The 18,331-nt window shown below is 44.8% G+C and overlaps 1 protein-coding gene across 1 annotated transcript in view; it reads left to right on the top strand.

The window, feature by feature from the left end:
• The window catches only part of msh3 (mutS homolog 3 (E. coli)), a 112,713-nt gene extending 95,842 nt beyond the window's left edge, over window positions 1-16,871 (top strand). Inside the window, exons 21-24 of the mRNA XM_015363066.2 lie at window positions 1,165-1,351; window positions 10,209-10,335; window positions 11,060-11,234; window positions 15,686-16,871. Of these exons, the coding sequence (XP_015218552.2) occupies window positions 1,165-1,351; window positions 10,209-10,335; window positions 11,060-11,234; window positions 15,686-15,767 (571 nt within the window). The 3' untranslated portion in view covers window positions 15,768-16,871. The remainder of the gene's footprint in view (window positions 1-1,164; window positions 1,352-10,208; window positions 10,336-11,059; window positions 11,235-15,685) is intronic.
• Window positions 16,872-18,331: the final 1,460 nt, after the last annotated feature.

Below are 18,331 nucleotides of genomic sequence, written 5' to 3' on the forward strand. Positions count from 1 at the left end.
TTAAAAAACCACAGATTTGAGGACCAGTTCAGAATAAGACTGCTGTCCCTTCTGATTTCGGTAGTGTTCTAGATCTGTATTTTACATAAGCTCTGCACTGGTGTACTTTTATGTAACAGACTAAACCAACAGTTTTGGCAAATGTGCAAACAAATTGTTTTAGAAGGTTTGAAAGATTTTCGAACAGGGGCAAGGTACAGTAGGTGTTGTGCATGTCCCTTCTGTTCAAATCATTTTCCCCGTGTAGGAGAACAGAGATATGCAGAAACCAGTCTTCTCCCCCTGCATGCCAGCACTGCCTGGGGGAGTCAGTATGTTCACAGCACAAAGGGTCTTGTGGATGAGTTCTCTCACTTTGGGTCTTTAGTAGAAGAGAAAAGTTGAAATTCCTTCTTTTTTTTTTTGCTATTCTTAGGACACGAAGAAAACAGTTCATCCTTCTAACCAGCCTGTCTGATTGAATTTATCTTTATGTGGGAGCTGTAATGATTTGTTTTAGCCTGTAGTTATTTCTGCTCGATGTACAATTGGATTGGCAGGTCAGAGTCAGTGTCAAAGCCCAAGAAAAGAAAGCCAGGTGTGAGCTTTTAAATCCCACACTGACCCCGTTTTGTCATTTCTTTTCTTTCCTCCCTGGATATGAGGTAACCGGTAGTGTGGGTCTTGTTTTAAAATAGGTGTCCGGCTGTGAAGAAACAGCAGTGTTGATGAATATCCATGTGTGCGAGTGGAGTGGCTGGTATTTCAGCTTCTTTAAAAGTCTTGGGTAGAGTCTTGAGAAGAGCATTAAGGTCTCGGCTGCTCTGGAAAACACCCAAATAAGTGCGCAAGATGTCTGGTATCTTTCTAAATTTTAACTGATATGAAAAATGAAAGAATCTAATCATTGACAAATCTCTGAGCTTCTGTTATCCTCAGTAGCAGTCTGTATTTCACTAAAGGTCGCAATGGAGCAAGATCTGGATATAACTGGGGTCATGTCTTTTGCAGAAGGTAGAATTGTAGGCCTTCTTTCTGATTTTGCCGTGTTGTGCTGACCTGTAACTGCGTGTGGAAGGTAAGAGCAGTTCCCCCCCCCCCCCCAGTGCTGGCGCTTTTAATGGTGAGAGCTGGGGAAGACGTTCTCCTCGAGCTCAGATCTGTTCACCTCCCTTTCCTTCGCAGGATGGGTGCTTCCGACAACTTGTCCAGGGGCAGGAGCACCTTCATGGAGGAGCTGTCCGAGGCCTCGGAGATCCTGCAGAGAGCCACGTCTCGGTCCCTGGTCATCCTGGACGAGCTGGGGCGCGGCACCAGCACGCACGACGGCACCGCCATCGCCTACGCCACCCTGGACTACTTCATCAGAGAAGTGAGCACTCAGACAGGGGGCACAGGGGGGCACAGACAGAGGGCACACTGCGCGAGTGTGGAACACGCTGCCCAGCACATTCAACACAAGGCACAGGAGGGCACAGACAGAGGGCACACTGCGCGAGTGTGGAACACGCTGCCCAGCACATTCAACACAAGGCACAGGAGGGCACAGACAGAGGGCACACTGCGCGAGTGTGGAACACGCTGCCCAGCACATTCAACACAAGGCACAGGAGGGCACAGACAGAGGGCACACTGCGCGAGTGTGGAACACGCTGCCCAGCACATTCAACACAAGGCACAGGAGGGCACAGACAGAGGGCACACTGCGGGAGTGTGGAACACGCTGCCCAGCACATTCAACACAAGGCACAGGAGGGCACAGACAGAGGGCACACTGCTCGAGTGTGGAACACGCTGCCCAGCACATTCAACACAAGGCACAGGAGGGCACAGACAGAGGGCACACTGCGGGAGTGTGGAACACGCTGCCCAGCACATTCAACACAAGGCACAGGAGGGCACAGACAGAGGGCACACTGCGCGAGTGTGGAACACGCTGCCCAGCACATTCAACACAAGGCACAGGAGGGCACAGACAGAGGGCACACTGCGCGAGTGTGGAACACGCTGCCCAGCACATTCAACACCAGGCACAGGGGGGCACAGACAGAGGGCACAATGCGCGAGTGTGGAACACGCTGCCCAGCACATTCAACACAAGGCACAGGAGGGCTCAGACAGAGGGCACACTGCGCGAGTGTGGAACACGCTGCCCAGCACATTCAACACAAGGCACAGGAGGGCACAGACAGAGGGCACACTGCGCGAGTGTGGAACACGCTGCCCAGCACATTCAACACAAGGCACAGGAGGGCACAGACAGAGGGCACACTGCGCGAGTGTGGAACACGCTGCCCAGCACATTCAACACAAGGCACAGGAGGGCACAGACAGAGGGCACACTGCGCGAGTGTGGAACACGCTGCCCAGCACATTCAACACAAGGCACAGGAGGGTACAGACAGAGGGCACACTGCGGGAGTGTGGAACACGCTGCCCAGCACATTCAACACAAGGCACAGGAGGGCACAGACAGAGGGCACACTGCGCGAGTGTGGAACACGCTGCCCAGCACATTCAACACAAGGCACAGGAGGGCACAGACAGAGGGCACACTGCGCGAGTGTGGAACACGCTGCCCAGCACATTCAACACAAGGCACAGGAGGCACTTGATGCAAAGGACTGTGGGAGTCTGGAACAAGCTACTCAGCCATGTTGTTTCTTCCGGTAGCCCTGTTTCTTTCAAGATCAGTGACCATGGATCAATCAGCTAGTGATTACCAAATGAGTTAGATGAGCCGAATGGCCACCTCTCGTTTGAACCTCCTAAGAACCTGTCTTAAGATTTGCCTTGACTCTGTTTGGCCACTTTGAGCGTCTCCGGGCAGTCCATCACAGAGCCCCCAAGATTTATCAGTTAGTTGCAAATTGCTCTGTCCTTCAAACCTATCGAAATGTTCCCCACATGTCTGTAGCTCGGTCCTGTTGCTGATGTGATCTTGACAAATTACATCATTAAAGCTAGACTGTGGCCATTTGCAGTTATATCCTGACAGATCCTTCACTGATCTAATCTAATCGTTTCCTCACGCCGGCCTCATCCCTAGTTCATTCTCTTCCTTTTGCAGGAAGGAGAAGCAAAATGCGAAGCAAGAAATACACTTCATCGTGGCCGAATTGACAGTTGCTTGCAAAGATTTGCTTGCTGAGTCGAAATATTAATGAATCAATGAAGGCAAAGAGACCACCTTGCCGTGCACAGCTCGAGAATAGCAAGCCCACATCCAGAGGGCTTGACCCCAGCAGGGAATGAATCCTGAATCAGTGGTGTTAGTTGAGGGACCAGCAAACGGTACTTGTGTGCAATAACAATGTCATTCAGATGGTTACAGTCATTTGTTTTATGGACATAAAAGAGCCCAGGAGATATGCTGATATTCCTCTCAAGGAGGTTCTGAAGTAGAGGCTCATTATAGACTAAATAATTATGTGCAGTCAAAAAAATGTCAGAAATTTCTTTATGGAACAGTATGCGCATGAAGTAAAGGATATATGAAGTGTTTGCCTTTCAGCTCCTGCAATTTAATCAAAGGGAGTGAAATGAGGATTTCCTGAACCCTTTTCAGACTTGCTCAGTGGGTGAAAACACTGCACACGTATGAAGTGCATTATGCAAGCGTGGTGCACTCAATCCATCTGCATGAGAAAGTGATCTGAGCACCTGGGTTTCAAGCAGGTATTACTTGTATAACAAGTTCATGTTTCCTACAACTCTGTTTTTATTGATGATAAATGTTCGGTTGCTTTTACTTAATTTTACTTCATTTGCCTTTTTAGACTTATTTGTTAATTAAAAACAAGCCAGGGTAAAGGAAGGGGAGGGAAGTTCAGGACTACATTAAACAGCTGGAAAACCATGCAAACATAGTTGCACAGAGCATGCAAATATGCAGTATGCTGAGTTCATATTCATATATTCATAGAGTTTTTAAGCTGGGAACCAGTCCAGTTTAGATCTGTAAATAGTGGCCATGCATCAGTGTTACTGAAATGTATAACTTTCACCTGTGACAAGATGGGACATTTTATTATTATTATTATTAATGTTAATGTTGTCCTATTGATGAAAGTGCAGAGTCCCCTTTGCACTTTCAAAGGTGTACTCAGAAGACATGACCTTTCCTGACCTCCGTCTGTATGTGGTGCTGGCAGTGGCACTGGGGCAATGTCATTGTCCAGCTCTGACCCATATTTCATATTTCGCTTCTTTGTATCCAGAGTTCATCAGACACCCTTAAGAACATAAGGAAGGTACAAACCATTCGGCCCATTTGTCCTGTTTGGTAGTAATTAATGGATCAAAGTCTCTTGAAGGAAACCAGGGTGTCGGCTTCAACTCTTCCCACAACTCTTTGTGCAAAGAACTGACCCTATTCTCACCTTTAAATGCACATAGTATCCTTGTTTCCTCTAGTTCACTTTCACTGTTCATTCTGAAGATCTCCCTCTCGGCTGACTTTGTCAAAGACTTTTGGACCAGGCCTGGATCAGATCCCCTCAGACAAGTATTCAACATCCTCAAGCAAATACCCTCAAGCAAATACCCTCCCTGTCTCAGTTTTAGCCAGACAGCTGAGGCCTGCACTGGGAGCCCGTACTAACCAGTCAGTTTGTGAGCTACAGCACCCCAACACACTTAAGGGAGAGAGGCTCCTCTCTGTGCCTGGGCAGTGAGATACAAACAAGGAATCTGGTCGTCGCACGTTCCTTGGAGAACTTGAGGACGATTGCTAACAACAGGAGACCACTTGGCCCATCTAGCTCATTTGATTACTAGTAGCAAAGAGATCCACTTATCCCATCCAGCTGTTTCTTGAAAGAATCATCCTGTCGTCGTGGCTGGGTAGCTTGTTCCACATCCCTTTGTGAAAAACAGTCATTTATTCTTAAATGTAATATTAGTATAAAAATTGACTCGCCATATACAGTGGATCTGCGACCCGCTGTTTGTACTGTTGCACGCCGTTACGATTTTGGCAGGGAATCCCTGGTGAAGGCTCACAGAGATAGTCGAGCTAAAAATGAAGCCTCCACCCCCGAGCAAACATGCTGCAGAAGCCACATGTGGTGTGTCGGGCTTGGTGCAGATGGGCAACGGAGAAGTTGTTTTGTCACTGTTGTTAGGGTCCCCAGCCACTGATTACTGGCGTGATGAAGGCTGAGCCCTGGGGAAGGTGCAGGGTAAAGAGCCCATTATGGAGCTCTGCAAACAGGTATTGTTTAGTGCGTCTTAATTGGTGTGTGCCAGTGAGAGCTCTCTTTCTGAGGGGTGTGGGCGCAGGGCACCCCAGGGTGACGGTGCGCCAAGTTGAAGGGCTGCAGATCAGCCACAACAACACATCGGGCTGCCAGACGCAACATGACAAAGCAGATATCTGCTTTTCAAACATCATTACTGAAATAGGATCGGCTGTTTTCATGCAACGAACGCTAGCTCTCTTTTAATTTAATTTAGCAAAAATGCATTGTGGCATTCGGCACTTAAGCAAATAATTTGATAGACTGGTCCGTTGGGCTCCCCGACTCTGGCCGGTGGACAGATTCGTTTTTCCCTGGACTGTCGCGCCTTTTGTTTTCTAGCCTGCTGACCTGCTAGCTCTTCAAGTGAATTATTTCATTAGATAGGATAAGATCACTTCATTGGCCATATACAGTTTGTCTCCAGGAATTTGTCTTTTCGCAGACCCCAGCTTGCTCTCCATGAGACACACAGACAGGGAGAGAAGCTGGGGGTCAGAGCGCAGGGTCAGCCATTGTACAGCGCCCCTGGAGCAGTTGGGGTTCAGGGCCTTGCTCAGGGGCCCAATGGAGTAGGATTCCTCTGCTGGACATGGGATTTGAACCGGCAACCTTCCAGCCACAGGCGCAGATCTGTAGCCACAGAGCCACCGCTCCGCCCCTAATTAGGGCCTTTTCCCCTTTCACATTCACTCTGTTACCGTCGTTGAACAGTGGGTTATCTTCGGGCTTCTCTAGGAGTCTCCAGTCTCTTGCGCCTGGGTTCTGAGCCATCATATCTGCAGTGAATGCTGTGGGGTAATGTGAATTATATGGATATAACAATGGGGTAAATGATATGAATACGGGGTAATATGGACGAACTGTACGAAACTGCAAAGTGGAAAAGGAAATTGGCATCAGTTAACGGTGTATATGGAAATAACCATTGACCTTCTCAACGAGAAATAGATTTTTCTGGATTCCATTTTTCACTCTCCCAGTGGCTCATACTGCAGATTTTCTCTCACCCCTTTCTGACTTCCATTCCAACACAATTATCGCCCAGAGCACTAGACCTCTAGAAGCCCCGCAGTCATCATTTCAACTTTCTTGTTTTGCCAATGTGATGCAAGGGAGGCCGCGCCTTCCTGATCTTTATTTTTTCATTTAATTTTAATGTCAACAGTTCGCAGTGCATTTAACTGGAATTAGATTTCTCTGCTCCCTGCCTGGGTGATTTAAGTGATCTAATCAGTCTGTTGGAAGAAACAGAAATATTTATAGATGTTTGGTTATAAAAACTAATGTCGTTGAGGAGCTTGTGGTCAGACACATTGGGACCTATGTTTTTTTAGCTAATGTGGCAGAATGGCTTCACAAAAATTGTCTAAAGTGTGGGCTTTCAGAATGATAACCAGAGAACCCGATTTTGTCTTACACAGCATGTTATTTTATCATGTGATTAAAGAGCAGGGAAAATAATGTTGTAAGTTATCATTCATTAAGTTATTTAAAGCCACTGTCAAACATCGTCCCTTTTTCAGAGTTTTAGATTTTAATTTTCCAGTTTTCAAGCATCTTTCTTTATAAACATGTATGGCTGCTTTATTTTGAGACGTCTGTGGGCAACAGAGGGAGAGGTGCTGAGGGACAACCTTGAGTACCGTTATATAAGATCGTGCATGGCCTCAGTGGTTCAATGCCTTTTTTCATAAAACTGGTAGAAGATGTTTTAATTGTATAAAATAAGATTAGGTCCTTGTGAACGGGGATTCAGAAGGAAAATTTTCTGGGTGTCTGCTGGTTTGCATCGGAACATCAGACATTTACGAACGAGAGGACCTTATTCAACCCATCAGTCAGAATGAAAATGTCTGACTCATTTTGGGGAAAAAAAACCTCTTCTCCTTCAATTATGTCTAAAACAGTAGCTCTAATACAATGATTTTTAAATGAGGGCTATAGACATCGGCACATTTAACTTTGCGGTCATCGAGTCGATGTGATCTTTCATATCCATTCCATTTATAGGCATGGCTCCTGGTAATGTTTTTAAATGTATCTTTCCTGGATTTAGCTACATAAATAAGGAGTTGTTGGTTCCACCTCTAATGGAAGCCAGAGCTGTGTGTTGAGTAGCCTTGACTTGAAACCTTCATATAGGTGAAATAAGGGAAAATGTCGGTTGCCATGGCAAAGGACTTGCGCTGCATGTGAAACAGAGGCACAACAGCAATTTGCTGGAAAGATTATCGCTGCTTTTCAGAGCCCAAGCACACTTCAACAGGCAGGAACATTTACATATTTATGTGCACTGTTCATGAACCTGTTGGGACCTGTAAGAATTGCGTTGGGGATGGTAAGGTGCCCTCACATATCATCTGTGGGCCGACAGTATAGGTTTATTCCATTGTGGAGCCCTCTTCAGGTGTGTTCTTCAGCATGGAATAAACTTTTACCTGTTCCTTTGCAGTCTACGCATGCTGACCCAGCTCCCTACTTGAACTTCTTTGACACACTGTTATTCATGAGAATAGACCCTGGTGTCTATAACAGGCACTCTGGTTTGGATAAAAACTCACTGGGAAAGTCATTCAAATTATAATAAGCCCTTTGGGAAATCCAGAGAAGATGTTTGCTGGGTATCATCATTTTGATAGTTGAAGGATATCCATTAAAAAGTTTTGAAAACCGCATCAGGGTTGCAACACATTTTACTCTAAGCAGCACGGTTCTTTGAAATAGTGCAAGGTCCTGTTAAATTCTGGGAAATTCAAATGTTGCACAGTCATACAGAGCATTAAAAGTGAGCAACCGGTACAGTGATTTGGTTCCTCGACCTCTCACCCTTTAAGGCTTTTCTTCCATTCCCAGTGCCATCCTGGAAAGGGAGCTGGATGCAATACACAGTGGTTCATTTTGACGTAAAAGAGATTTTCAGGTTCCGTTAGTTAGCGTTTAAACTGTGATAAGCATCACTCTTTCAGATTATTCAATCTGTTGGGATTTTGTTTCTTGGGTCTGAATTCGCAGGCCTCTCCTTCTGTCCTGCATAGTAAGCAGCACGTGCTGGCTCACTTCCCTCAACGCCGTTAATAAACAGACTGGCCTGGTCTTTATTTTAGAGTCAGTCTCTGCTGTGAAAGCAGGTTCATCCCACTTTGAGGTATTAAAGCTTGTTTTGTGTCAGCTGTTGAAAGGTGAAGAATCAATGTTTCACAACCAGTCCTCTTTTCTGTCTGCCAGTGAAGTTGCAAACAGCGGTTCATGACCATAAGCACTTGAGATAAGAACAGTCTGTTGGAGGAGAGAGCTAAGTTATATACATCCGCAGCCATTCGAGAGGAATGCAATTATAAAAAAGAACAAAAGAGCACAATAGGATTAGAATTTGGTTTGAAAATGCACACTTTACATGTCAGTTAATACGATAAAATCTTTTTTCTTACGGGGCCAGATTAGTGAGCTGGGCTCGCTGCTCACCAGTAACCAGCATTTGTCCCAGACAGCTAAAAGTTTTTTGCACTTGAAATGATCATTTTCAGAATTCATCTCCGATGTTTAACAATAAGGCAACTGCAGCTGAGTGAGGCGGCAGCCAACAGCGACATCATCTCTCACCACGTTCATGTAATGGCAATTGTCTGAGTTGGACTTTCCAAGTCTTGGTACAAACAGTTAATATTATGATGTTTTCCGAAAGCGATCTGTCCATCTCTTTTGTCTTAGATCAACGGGAGCCCTGTCCAACCAAGGCAGAGGTCTTAAGTCCTGCTGTAGCTCTTCTCCCCATTCCCTATTGCTTATAAGAGGTGTATAATCAATCCTCCTGTGTACTGTAGACTTTAAAGACTCCCAAAGGCAACATGGAGACGACAGTGAGTGTTTATTTCAAGAACATCCTGTACGTCAGAAATTCTTTATCATAAGCAAGAGAGCTGTTAAAATACCATCTTGAGTGTGTTTTACATATATTTACATGCATGCCTCACCTAAATAAATCTTTCTATGGACCTTTTTTATTCAAGATCTTTAGTTGAACAAATTCTGGATGCTAAAATTAGAACTCTGCATTGCTGGTCACTCAGCCATATCGTTCATCTTCAATATAAATGGCAAAGTACTATACAGTATGTAAAACTCACTATTGCTGAGTCAGGAGAGTGTATCTCCATGAACAAGTTAGTCAAAGTTAGTGGAGTTAGTCAAAAGTAAAAAAATAAATAAATACATGTACATTTTTTTGCTGTCCCTGCAGGTTTTTTGTGGTACTGCTAGATCATTTTTATTTTCATTCTCAGCTACATCATGGCTGAGCTTCGGTGTGTGGTCGTCATTCTGGCCTCTCGGTGCCGCACTGCTCCAGTGACATACCGAGACTGCTTTCCATGTCCTCGCTGTGAGCCTGCCAGAAGGGGCAGCACTAGGTACCTGCAGGGGGGGAACACAGTGTGGCCTCACTCAGTGGCTGGCCCTGGGAATCATCCCAGACCTGTCCTGCTGTCAATGTATCCCACTGCTTTGCCTCAGTCTGTGTAAAGCTGATGGACACACTGGCTCATCTGCACTGTCAGTCGGTGTTGGCCTCCAGTCGCCCCCATACCTAATCCCTAGCCTTCCGTTTAGGCACAAAACTGGATGAATTAGAAAAGACATAGAACCTGTTCTGTGTCCTGTTATCATTGTTCCTCTCTCTGCACCACTGTGTGAGCAAGGGATGCCTGGATAGTTCCAGGAAACTGGAAGCATTACCTAACGCTTGACGATGATGAGTATTTTGCTGATGCTTTTATCCAAACTGGTTTCCTTTTGTGCCTATTTGTACAGTTGGGTGTTGTCTGAGTGCAGTACACTCCTAAAGGGTCAGTAGCAGTGCCCCTCCTAGGATCTGAGCTCATGATCTTCCAGGTCAAAGAAATATTCGGGGAGGTGCTGACCAGCTACAGATTCAATGCTCAGATGCTGTGTCCACCCTTCCGTGGCTCACGGGACCTGTTTTTTCTGTAGGTCAAATCCCTGACGCTGTTTGTGACCCACTACCTTCCGCTGTGTGAACTGGAGAGGCTGTATCCTCAGCATGTGGGCAACTACCACATGGCCTTCCTCCTGAGCGATCAGGACGCAGAGAGTGACGGTACGGGGACCCTTCTTAAAATCTGCACAAAAAGCAAGGAGTACCAAATCTCCCCCAGAAGAATTGGTACCTCTGTCCTTCTGGGTACCACTGTCTTCAGACTGCGTTGTAACAACTATGGAAACAGCAGCTAAAATGATGAAGAAATAGATTCATTGTTGGTGCCTGTATTTCCATTTGAGACAATGTGCATAAAGCAATCGATTCTCTTAATAGTCCACCAGTCTTCATGACCAGATGGTTAGGTAACAACCCCACAAGGGGATTTCAGATCACTTTAGGGAACAGGTAAATAAAAAAGTACATTTAGCAAATAAACATAAGAAGAAACAATACATTTTAGATTGTAGGCACAGATAGTAATACAACAGAATTATGTTGGTAGAAAAGCTAGATTATGAAAGTTTGGTTTCAGACCAGACTTACAAATACTTAATGAAGGCAAGTCAGGGAGAGAGGTAAAATGTCCAGACAGGATAAAACCTGTTTCCAGCTTCCATAAAGTAATGTCCTACACTGAAAGCACTGAACCCTTTTAGTCCTGAACATAAGAAAGTACATCACCTGATACAAGTTTTTTTGGGATGAAGTCAATGCAATGGAATTCTTTTGGAAACATCTCAGTCTTAAATGCATGTCCACAGAGTTTCCCTGTGTATCCTGTCGTTGCCTTCGCACTGGTGAAATGTCACGGGGTGTCTGTGCTTCCTCTGGATCCCTGCAGGTCCAAGCGAGGAGATGCAGCCCGAGTTCATCACTTTCCTCTATCAGCTGACTGAGGGGGCTGCAGCCAGGAGCTACGGCCTCAACGTGGCCAGACTGGCCAAGATCCCAAAGGACATCATCTGGAAAGCCCAGGAGAAGTCCAAGGAGCTAGAGGGGCTCGTAAATGCAAGGAGGTACGGCAATAAAAATCCTTCTTTTCCATACTTTGAGTGTCTAGTACTTCTGATTTGTTGCCCTCTCCCTGCCTTCCATTCTCACTCTCTCTGTACAGAAGCTCTAAGCTCTTGAAATCAGACCTCTGTTTCTCCACTGCTTCTGAGATTCTTTCACATCCGCAGTTCTGGACTCGCGTGGGGGCCCAGATGGGTGGGCTCAGGCCAGCCTGTGGAACAGAGGTGGGCAGTTCGGGTCTTGCAGGGTTGGTCTGTGTGTGGGTTTTCATTCCAGCTCATCTCTTCTCCAGCTACGTGTGCCGCTTCTCTGAGCTCTTGAAGTGCAGCTGCTTCCAGGAGATTCAGAGAGTCTGTAAACACGCCGGCCCTCCAGGACCAGGACTGGACAGCTCTGCTGCAGACACACTGACCGACCCCTCCAGGACCAGGACTGGACAGCCCTGCTGCAGACACACTGACCGACCCCTCCAGGACCAGGACTGGACAGCCCTGCTGCAGACACACTGACCCCTCCAGGACCAGGACTGGACAGCCCTGCTGCAGACACACTGACCGACCCCTCCAGGACCAGGACTGGACAGCCCTGCTGCAGACACACTGACCGACCCCTCCAGGACCAGGACTGGACAGCCCTGCTGCAGACACACTGACCGACCCCTCCAGGACCGGGACTGGACAGCCCTGCTGCAGACACACTGACCGACCCCTCCAGGACCGGGACTGGACAGCCCTGCTGCAGACACACTGACCGACCCCTCCAGGACCGGGACTGGACAGCCCTGCTGCAGACACACTGACCGACCCCTCCAGGACCGGGACTGGACAGCCCTGCTGCAGACACACACACTGACCCCTCCAGGACCGGGACTGGACAGCCCTGCTGCAGACACACTGACCGACCCCTCCAGGACCGGGACTGGACAGCCCTGCTGCAGACACACTGACCGACCCCTCCAGGACCGGGACTGGACAGCCCTGCTGCAGACACACTGACCGACCCCTCCAGGACCGGGACTGGACAGCCCTGCTGCAGACACACTGACCGACCCCTCCAGGACCGGGACTGCACAGCCCTGCTGCAGACACACTGACCGACCCCTCCAGGACCGGGACCGGACAGGCCTGCTGCAGACACACTGACCGACCCCTCCAGGACCGGGACTGGACAGCCCTGCTGCAGACACACTGACCCCTCCAGGACCAGGACTGGACAGCCCTGCTATGGGCCCTGGGAAAATGAGCTAAACACCACTGCAGCAAAAGTTGAAGAAAAGGTCTACGAATCCAGTAACAACCATGGAAATCTTGATTTTGGTTGATTTCCCAAGAGGGTCTGAATAGGCAAAGCAATCATTTTGTTTCACTTTTTTTTTTGTTTATGTTCCAGAGTAATTGAAAAGACTATAGCTGAATGTTATCTTTGCAAACTGGGGTACAGGGTAAAAATGAAAAAGTGATGGAAGAGGTAAATCTTACCTTTCTTGTCAAATGTACTACAGGTGGTAATTCAATTATAGAAGTATTTTAATACTATTATACATTAGAAATATTACAAAGAATTAGGAGGGCAGATCCCAATAAAAAAATAGCAAAAAATGCAAACTGTTCAGTTATTTTCATTATTTGAAGGTCTGAATCCTTCCTTTGTTTGCATTTCCCTCATATAGATTCTAGAAAATGCTCTTTGAGCTTCTTTCTGTTGTGTTAGACGCCATGGTTTCCAGAGAGAATATAAAAGATTTATTGCCTTCAGGGATGTTGTCTGAGGTTTGCCAAAGATGTGGAGGGGGGGATGAAGGAATTTCTGAATCCCTGAAGGAGGAGCTTAATCCTGACTTATATATCAAGATGTACTTGTCTTTACTGGCTCCTGCACCAAGACTACTTCTTATTAAATGTTTATCCTGTTGCACTGTCTATCCCTGTTGTTTTATCCATGTTAGTTTATGAAGTAGCAAGGAGCTGTGTGAAGAGAATTTATTTTGAATTCCCCCCCATGATCATATACTCAGACGATCACGGTCCAGCATGTTTAGTCAGTAACAAATATACTGAGCACCCAAAGAAACTTCTCACTTATAACTGCAAAAAACATCCTGAAGTGAAATGGGGAAATTCGTACAGCTGATTAGCATTTGTCTTCCGCAAGGCTGATCAACAGGAGGTCTGCTGTGACATTTATAGGCTGGTACTCTGCTTTGTGGCAGCAGTTTGGGCTGTACAGGCTGAGGGTCGTATAAGGTTGCATGTGCTGCGTTGTGGGATACTGTTTTTTCTCTGGAGAATAGAGACAAGCCTGTGCCTATTCACTGGTCTCTGGGCCCTAGAGGCCACATGTCATCCCAGCTCTTCAGACACTTCCTCAGAGCAGCATTCGGATGCTCGTTGTGCTGCTGGAATGTTGTCACATCAGGATGAGCCTACAGGAAGTCCCAGGACCTCACTAGTGTTGTGCCGTGCAGTCAGGATGTTATCAAGCAATATATGTGGAAATTCTATAGCAACTAGATACTCCTTCCCGCTTGGAGTGGAGATGCATGCTGCACACTGCATTTGTCATCCACCACATCTGCTCCTCACTCACTCACACGATTCTTGGCTTTGTAAGCAGTATCACACAATAGGGTCCAGCCGCAAAAATACAAATGGAGTAAAATCATTGTTCTCTTAAAATGCCGGGCATATTTGTTCCGTTCTGTGTTGTTCTGAATTTGTTTTTACTAGGCTTGACATTCAGCAGGATAAATCACCTCATCACTTGTGCTCCAACATCTTTCACTAATGAAATGAATTAGGTCTTATGCCACAGTCAAAGTTAGTTGAGCATATCATGCTCTGTCATAAATGATCGATTAATTCAAATGATCATACATGCATAAATAGAATAATGTTTCTTGCTGCTTAGTGTATTTTCATCTTACAGAGTTGAATACAGTTTACACATGAGTATGAAGATGTTAATGTTATTTGTGCTTTACAGGTGTAGTGTACTAATTTAGGTGCTCTTCTTAATTTAGATAACCGATCTAGATTTGTAATAAGCTATTCTAGTTTGAAGAACATGAGATCCAAGTTTAAGGATCATACTGGCTTCTGATGTTTTTCTGGTGTAGAAGTCCTGAAATCCCTGTAAAAGGATGCAGACAGATAGGTCAGTGAAATCATGGCTGGGGCAGGTGAAATGGAGAACTGCTGGTTTCATGTTCCCTGAAACGGTCAGCGAACGTTACCCACGTTACCGACGAAGGCAGCAGTGCGCTTTCTGCCAGAGATGCATACAGTAAATAAGATGACTGGCTGCACATGCTGTTCTCTGGGTGCTTTCGAAGTGGCCTGAGGGACCGTGTGTACAGTGTGTGAGATACTGGAGACATAATTGCAGGCGATGCCAGAACCTTTAGATACAGGAAAATGTGCCTGAGGTGGATGGTGGCTCCATCACCTCAGGTGTGAAGAAGGCTCCACGGCTGAAACGTTGTGTTTTCTTCTCTTTTCAGCATGGAATAAAACTGTTACTTGTTCCCATTCAGGAAACATTCTGTGTTTGAAATGAGGTGAATGCAGTACTGTATATAAACCAGTGAATACCAATAAGGGGTGAATGCTAAAATTGGGGTGATTGATTTAGTAATGGAAGGATCTGAAGTTGGACCACAGTTCTTCCTTATTTATATCAATGATCTAGTTTCTGGAATAGTTAGAAAACTAGTCAAGTGTGCAGATGATTCCAGAACAGAAGGATTAACAAACACTGTAGAAGCAGAACATAAAAGATTCAGATGAAATTAACACCAGGACTAGGTTAACACCAGACAAGTGCAAAATATAAACTATAAACACGAAATGAGAAACGCTGATCTAGAAGAGGCTACTCATTAAAAAGACCTAGGTGTTTGTGTCAACACAATACTGTATATATACATCTTCTAGATGGCATGTGTGGAAGCAATTAAAAAGGCCAGCAGAATGTTAGACATTAGAGACAGCTGTGTCTCACATACATTGTGTTCCTGGGGGAGTCAGAATGAATGGAATTAAATTTATATTTCACTGCATCGAAAAAGGTAGCCTCTTTGCACTTCCTCAGTTTCACACAGTACCCCATACCGTCAGTCGAATACCTCAGCTTCAGTCACATTTCCTGAATAATAAGTGCCCAGGTGCTAGGATCCCTGTTATGTATGGTTAGAATAGCAGAAGTGTCCCAGCTTTTATAAAATTCAGCTGTTTGTGCTGACATAACCCCCTTACTCCAGACAGACAGTCTTTAATCTAGAGGATTTGTGAAGACCAAGAGTACTTATCACCTACTCTTCTTGCTGTTGTCCTTCCAACTCCCCCTCATCATCCGTAACGATACTGTCTACAGGGACATTATCTGTTCCTGGATGCTAACAGCTAATTATGTTGTTTATTATGTTAAAAACTTTTCTTATTTGTCTGTTTTTCAGAAAAAACAAGAAAGCGTTCTGTGAAGCCTTGAACATACAAGACAAAAGGAATTTAATGGACTGGAGACAGAACAATTCATGAGCTCTTGTCTTGCATAACCACTGTTAAAAACCTGCTTGCACTGTTGAAACCTGCTTGCACATTTCTCATTGTAAGGTTTTGAGACTGTTAACTGCACTAAAGGCATGGTTTTTATATCCTGTAGGACACTCGATCAAAAATTAGGATGTGAGCATATTATTGTTCTGTAGTTGTCACAGACAAAGTGGTAAGAGCAGATTTTAGGAGCTAATCATTTTTTCCTCTTGTATGATCTACTGTTCAGTATCACAGGAATTTGTTAAAGGCTGTTTGGCAAAGAAAATTTAAGTTCTTTCAAAACCAGATTACCTTAGATTGCTGTGGTGTATTTTTAAAGCCGTTGTTTTTTTGGTTTTGATAAGAGGATTACTTACAGGTAAAACCGTGGTTTCGATAGAAGACTTTTAGGAGATAAGCCATGATTTTTTGACAATAAGCCATCATGCTTCATAATCAGTTTATAGCTACTACATCCAGACCTGGTGATGTAATCTCTGCTGAATGTTTAGATAAGTTTCAGATTCTTTTTAAAGAGGTGATTGTCACTCCATTTGCTCATTTGTAAGTAAAGTCAATCTCTTTAATTATATCTAGAATGCTAGAGGTGGCTAATCCTCTGCAGTGTTAACAAGCAGTGGTTTCTTTTATTGATGTGCACTGACTGAGAACTGGATAAGTGCCGTAACTAAACCAGCTTTAAACATTATGACAGGGCTTCCGTAAACTTGATTATGTTATGTCTGGTGGCTAATTTGCATTAGATGTGCAAAAATTAACTTTACACACCTGTATTTTGTATCTTTTTTTGTAAGAGACTGTCTTGCTGCCAGTGATTTTCATTTCAGGTATTTTAAGTTCTTTTTAAAGCTGCCTGATACAACTAGACTGTAGTTGTCATTTGTTGTGAAAAATAAAATGATATTGTACTCCTGCCCCTGCCTGTATTACTGCACACTCGCTGTTGCTCCGTTATACTGAATCCACTTCCTGACACACTTAGGAAGAGCTCTGTTGACGCTTTCCTTTATATTATATTAAAACTGCAGAATGACAGTGCTCAGAGAGAATAACAAAATAGGGAAATAAAAATTCATGACCATTCTTCAGTTTTTTGCAGTTGTCTTTGTGTTGCCATGCACTGTAGATATCACCTGGGTGATTCTGAGCTGCAGGAAGAGACGCATGAAAGAAAAATGGGTGTCTAGAAAGGCTCTTTATGGCATCTTCAGAGTCTATGTGGGACAACAATAAAAAAGAAACTGGAAAGCTTAGATACGCAGCAAAAAGAGTGAAATCTAAATTCAGGGACATGCTCAAGATTTACAGAGCACTAAGAACTCATTTAACATATTGTTCAGCTTTGGTCACCATATCACTAAAGGGATATGACAGCCTTAGAAAGAGTTTAAAGGTGAATAACAGCAATTCTGACCTCGGGACTGGCTGCAGGAGCTAAATCTCTTCAGTCTAGAGCAAATGAGAGCAAGAGGAGATTTGATCAAATCCCGGAGGGTGTATTGTTAACAGGGTTAACCCACGGTCATAGAACAAGCATAAAAAACACAAGCACTTTTGCAGAGCTGAATGAAATTAAATGTGACAATGACTTGGCGTGGTATTGTACAAAGTTGGTATTTTATCATGTCTTTAAATTGAGTTCGGCAAAAACATGAAATATTGAATGCTGTCTGTTCATGATTCCAGTCTTGTCTGCCAACTAATCAAGTTCACAGATTGTGCCATCAACAGGAGGATTTGGAAACACTGCAGAAGCTTCAAAATGTGTTCAAAAAGATTTCTGAAAAAAAGACTGTCACTTTGTCTAAGCTAATACCATCTCTTCTTTCAAGGAGCTGGATGAGATCCTGGAATCAAATCCAATGGTTTTTACATCACTAAAACAATTGAGTTTGTTTTACTACCATTTTTTGTGTTAACAGCGGTGACAAAAGTGATGATCTAACATCCCACAAAAGGAGGCTGTTCCCTGTACTGTCACTAGGCTTCCGTTCTGGACAGTAGAGCTGTAAGTCATGTCCAATAAGATCCTCCAATCATGTCAGGAGGCCCGTCTTTACGCAAAGGGTTGTGTTCGTGTGGATTAAGATGCCCTGCCATGTTGTTGACACAGTCACTCCTGCTTCGATTTTCGAAGCACGTGGTTGAGATACTGGAATCAACAAAGGACAAACTATCAAACAGTCTAGATGGGCCAAATGCCGTCCTCTCGATTGTAACCTTTCTTCCAAGTCACTGTTCTTTCTTTCCTGCACCGCAGAATCTGAGTTTTGGATTTTTAAATCTGTTCTTGTTGAAAGAAATAAAGTGCCGGTGAAAATGCTGTACATTTAACAGAAACGTCATCGCTGTAGGTGTTTGTCAGTAGTATCAGACTTGATCTTGACATGCTAAAGATCCTTCCTGAGATTTTTCAGGGTAGTCCGGTACCCTGTCACCTCACGTATCCTGCTCGCATCACTCGCCCGCGGAGTCTGCAGTCATTGTTTATCGACACTTAATGAAAGAAGCATGGCTGAGTCATCTTGCTTTTCTATCTGGAATCA

This window comes from Lepisosteus oculatus, chromosome 3, assembly GCF_040954835.1.
Source record: "Lepisosteus oculatus isolate fLepOcu1 chromosome 3, fLepOcu1.hap2, whole genome shotgun sequence".
NCBI lineage: Eukaryota > Metazoa > Chordata > Actinopteri > Semionotiformes > Lepisosteidae > Lepisosteus > Lepisosteus oculatus.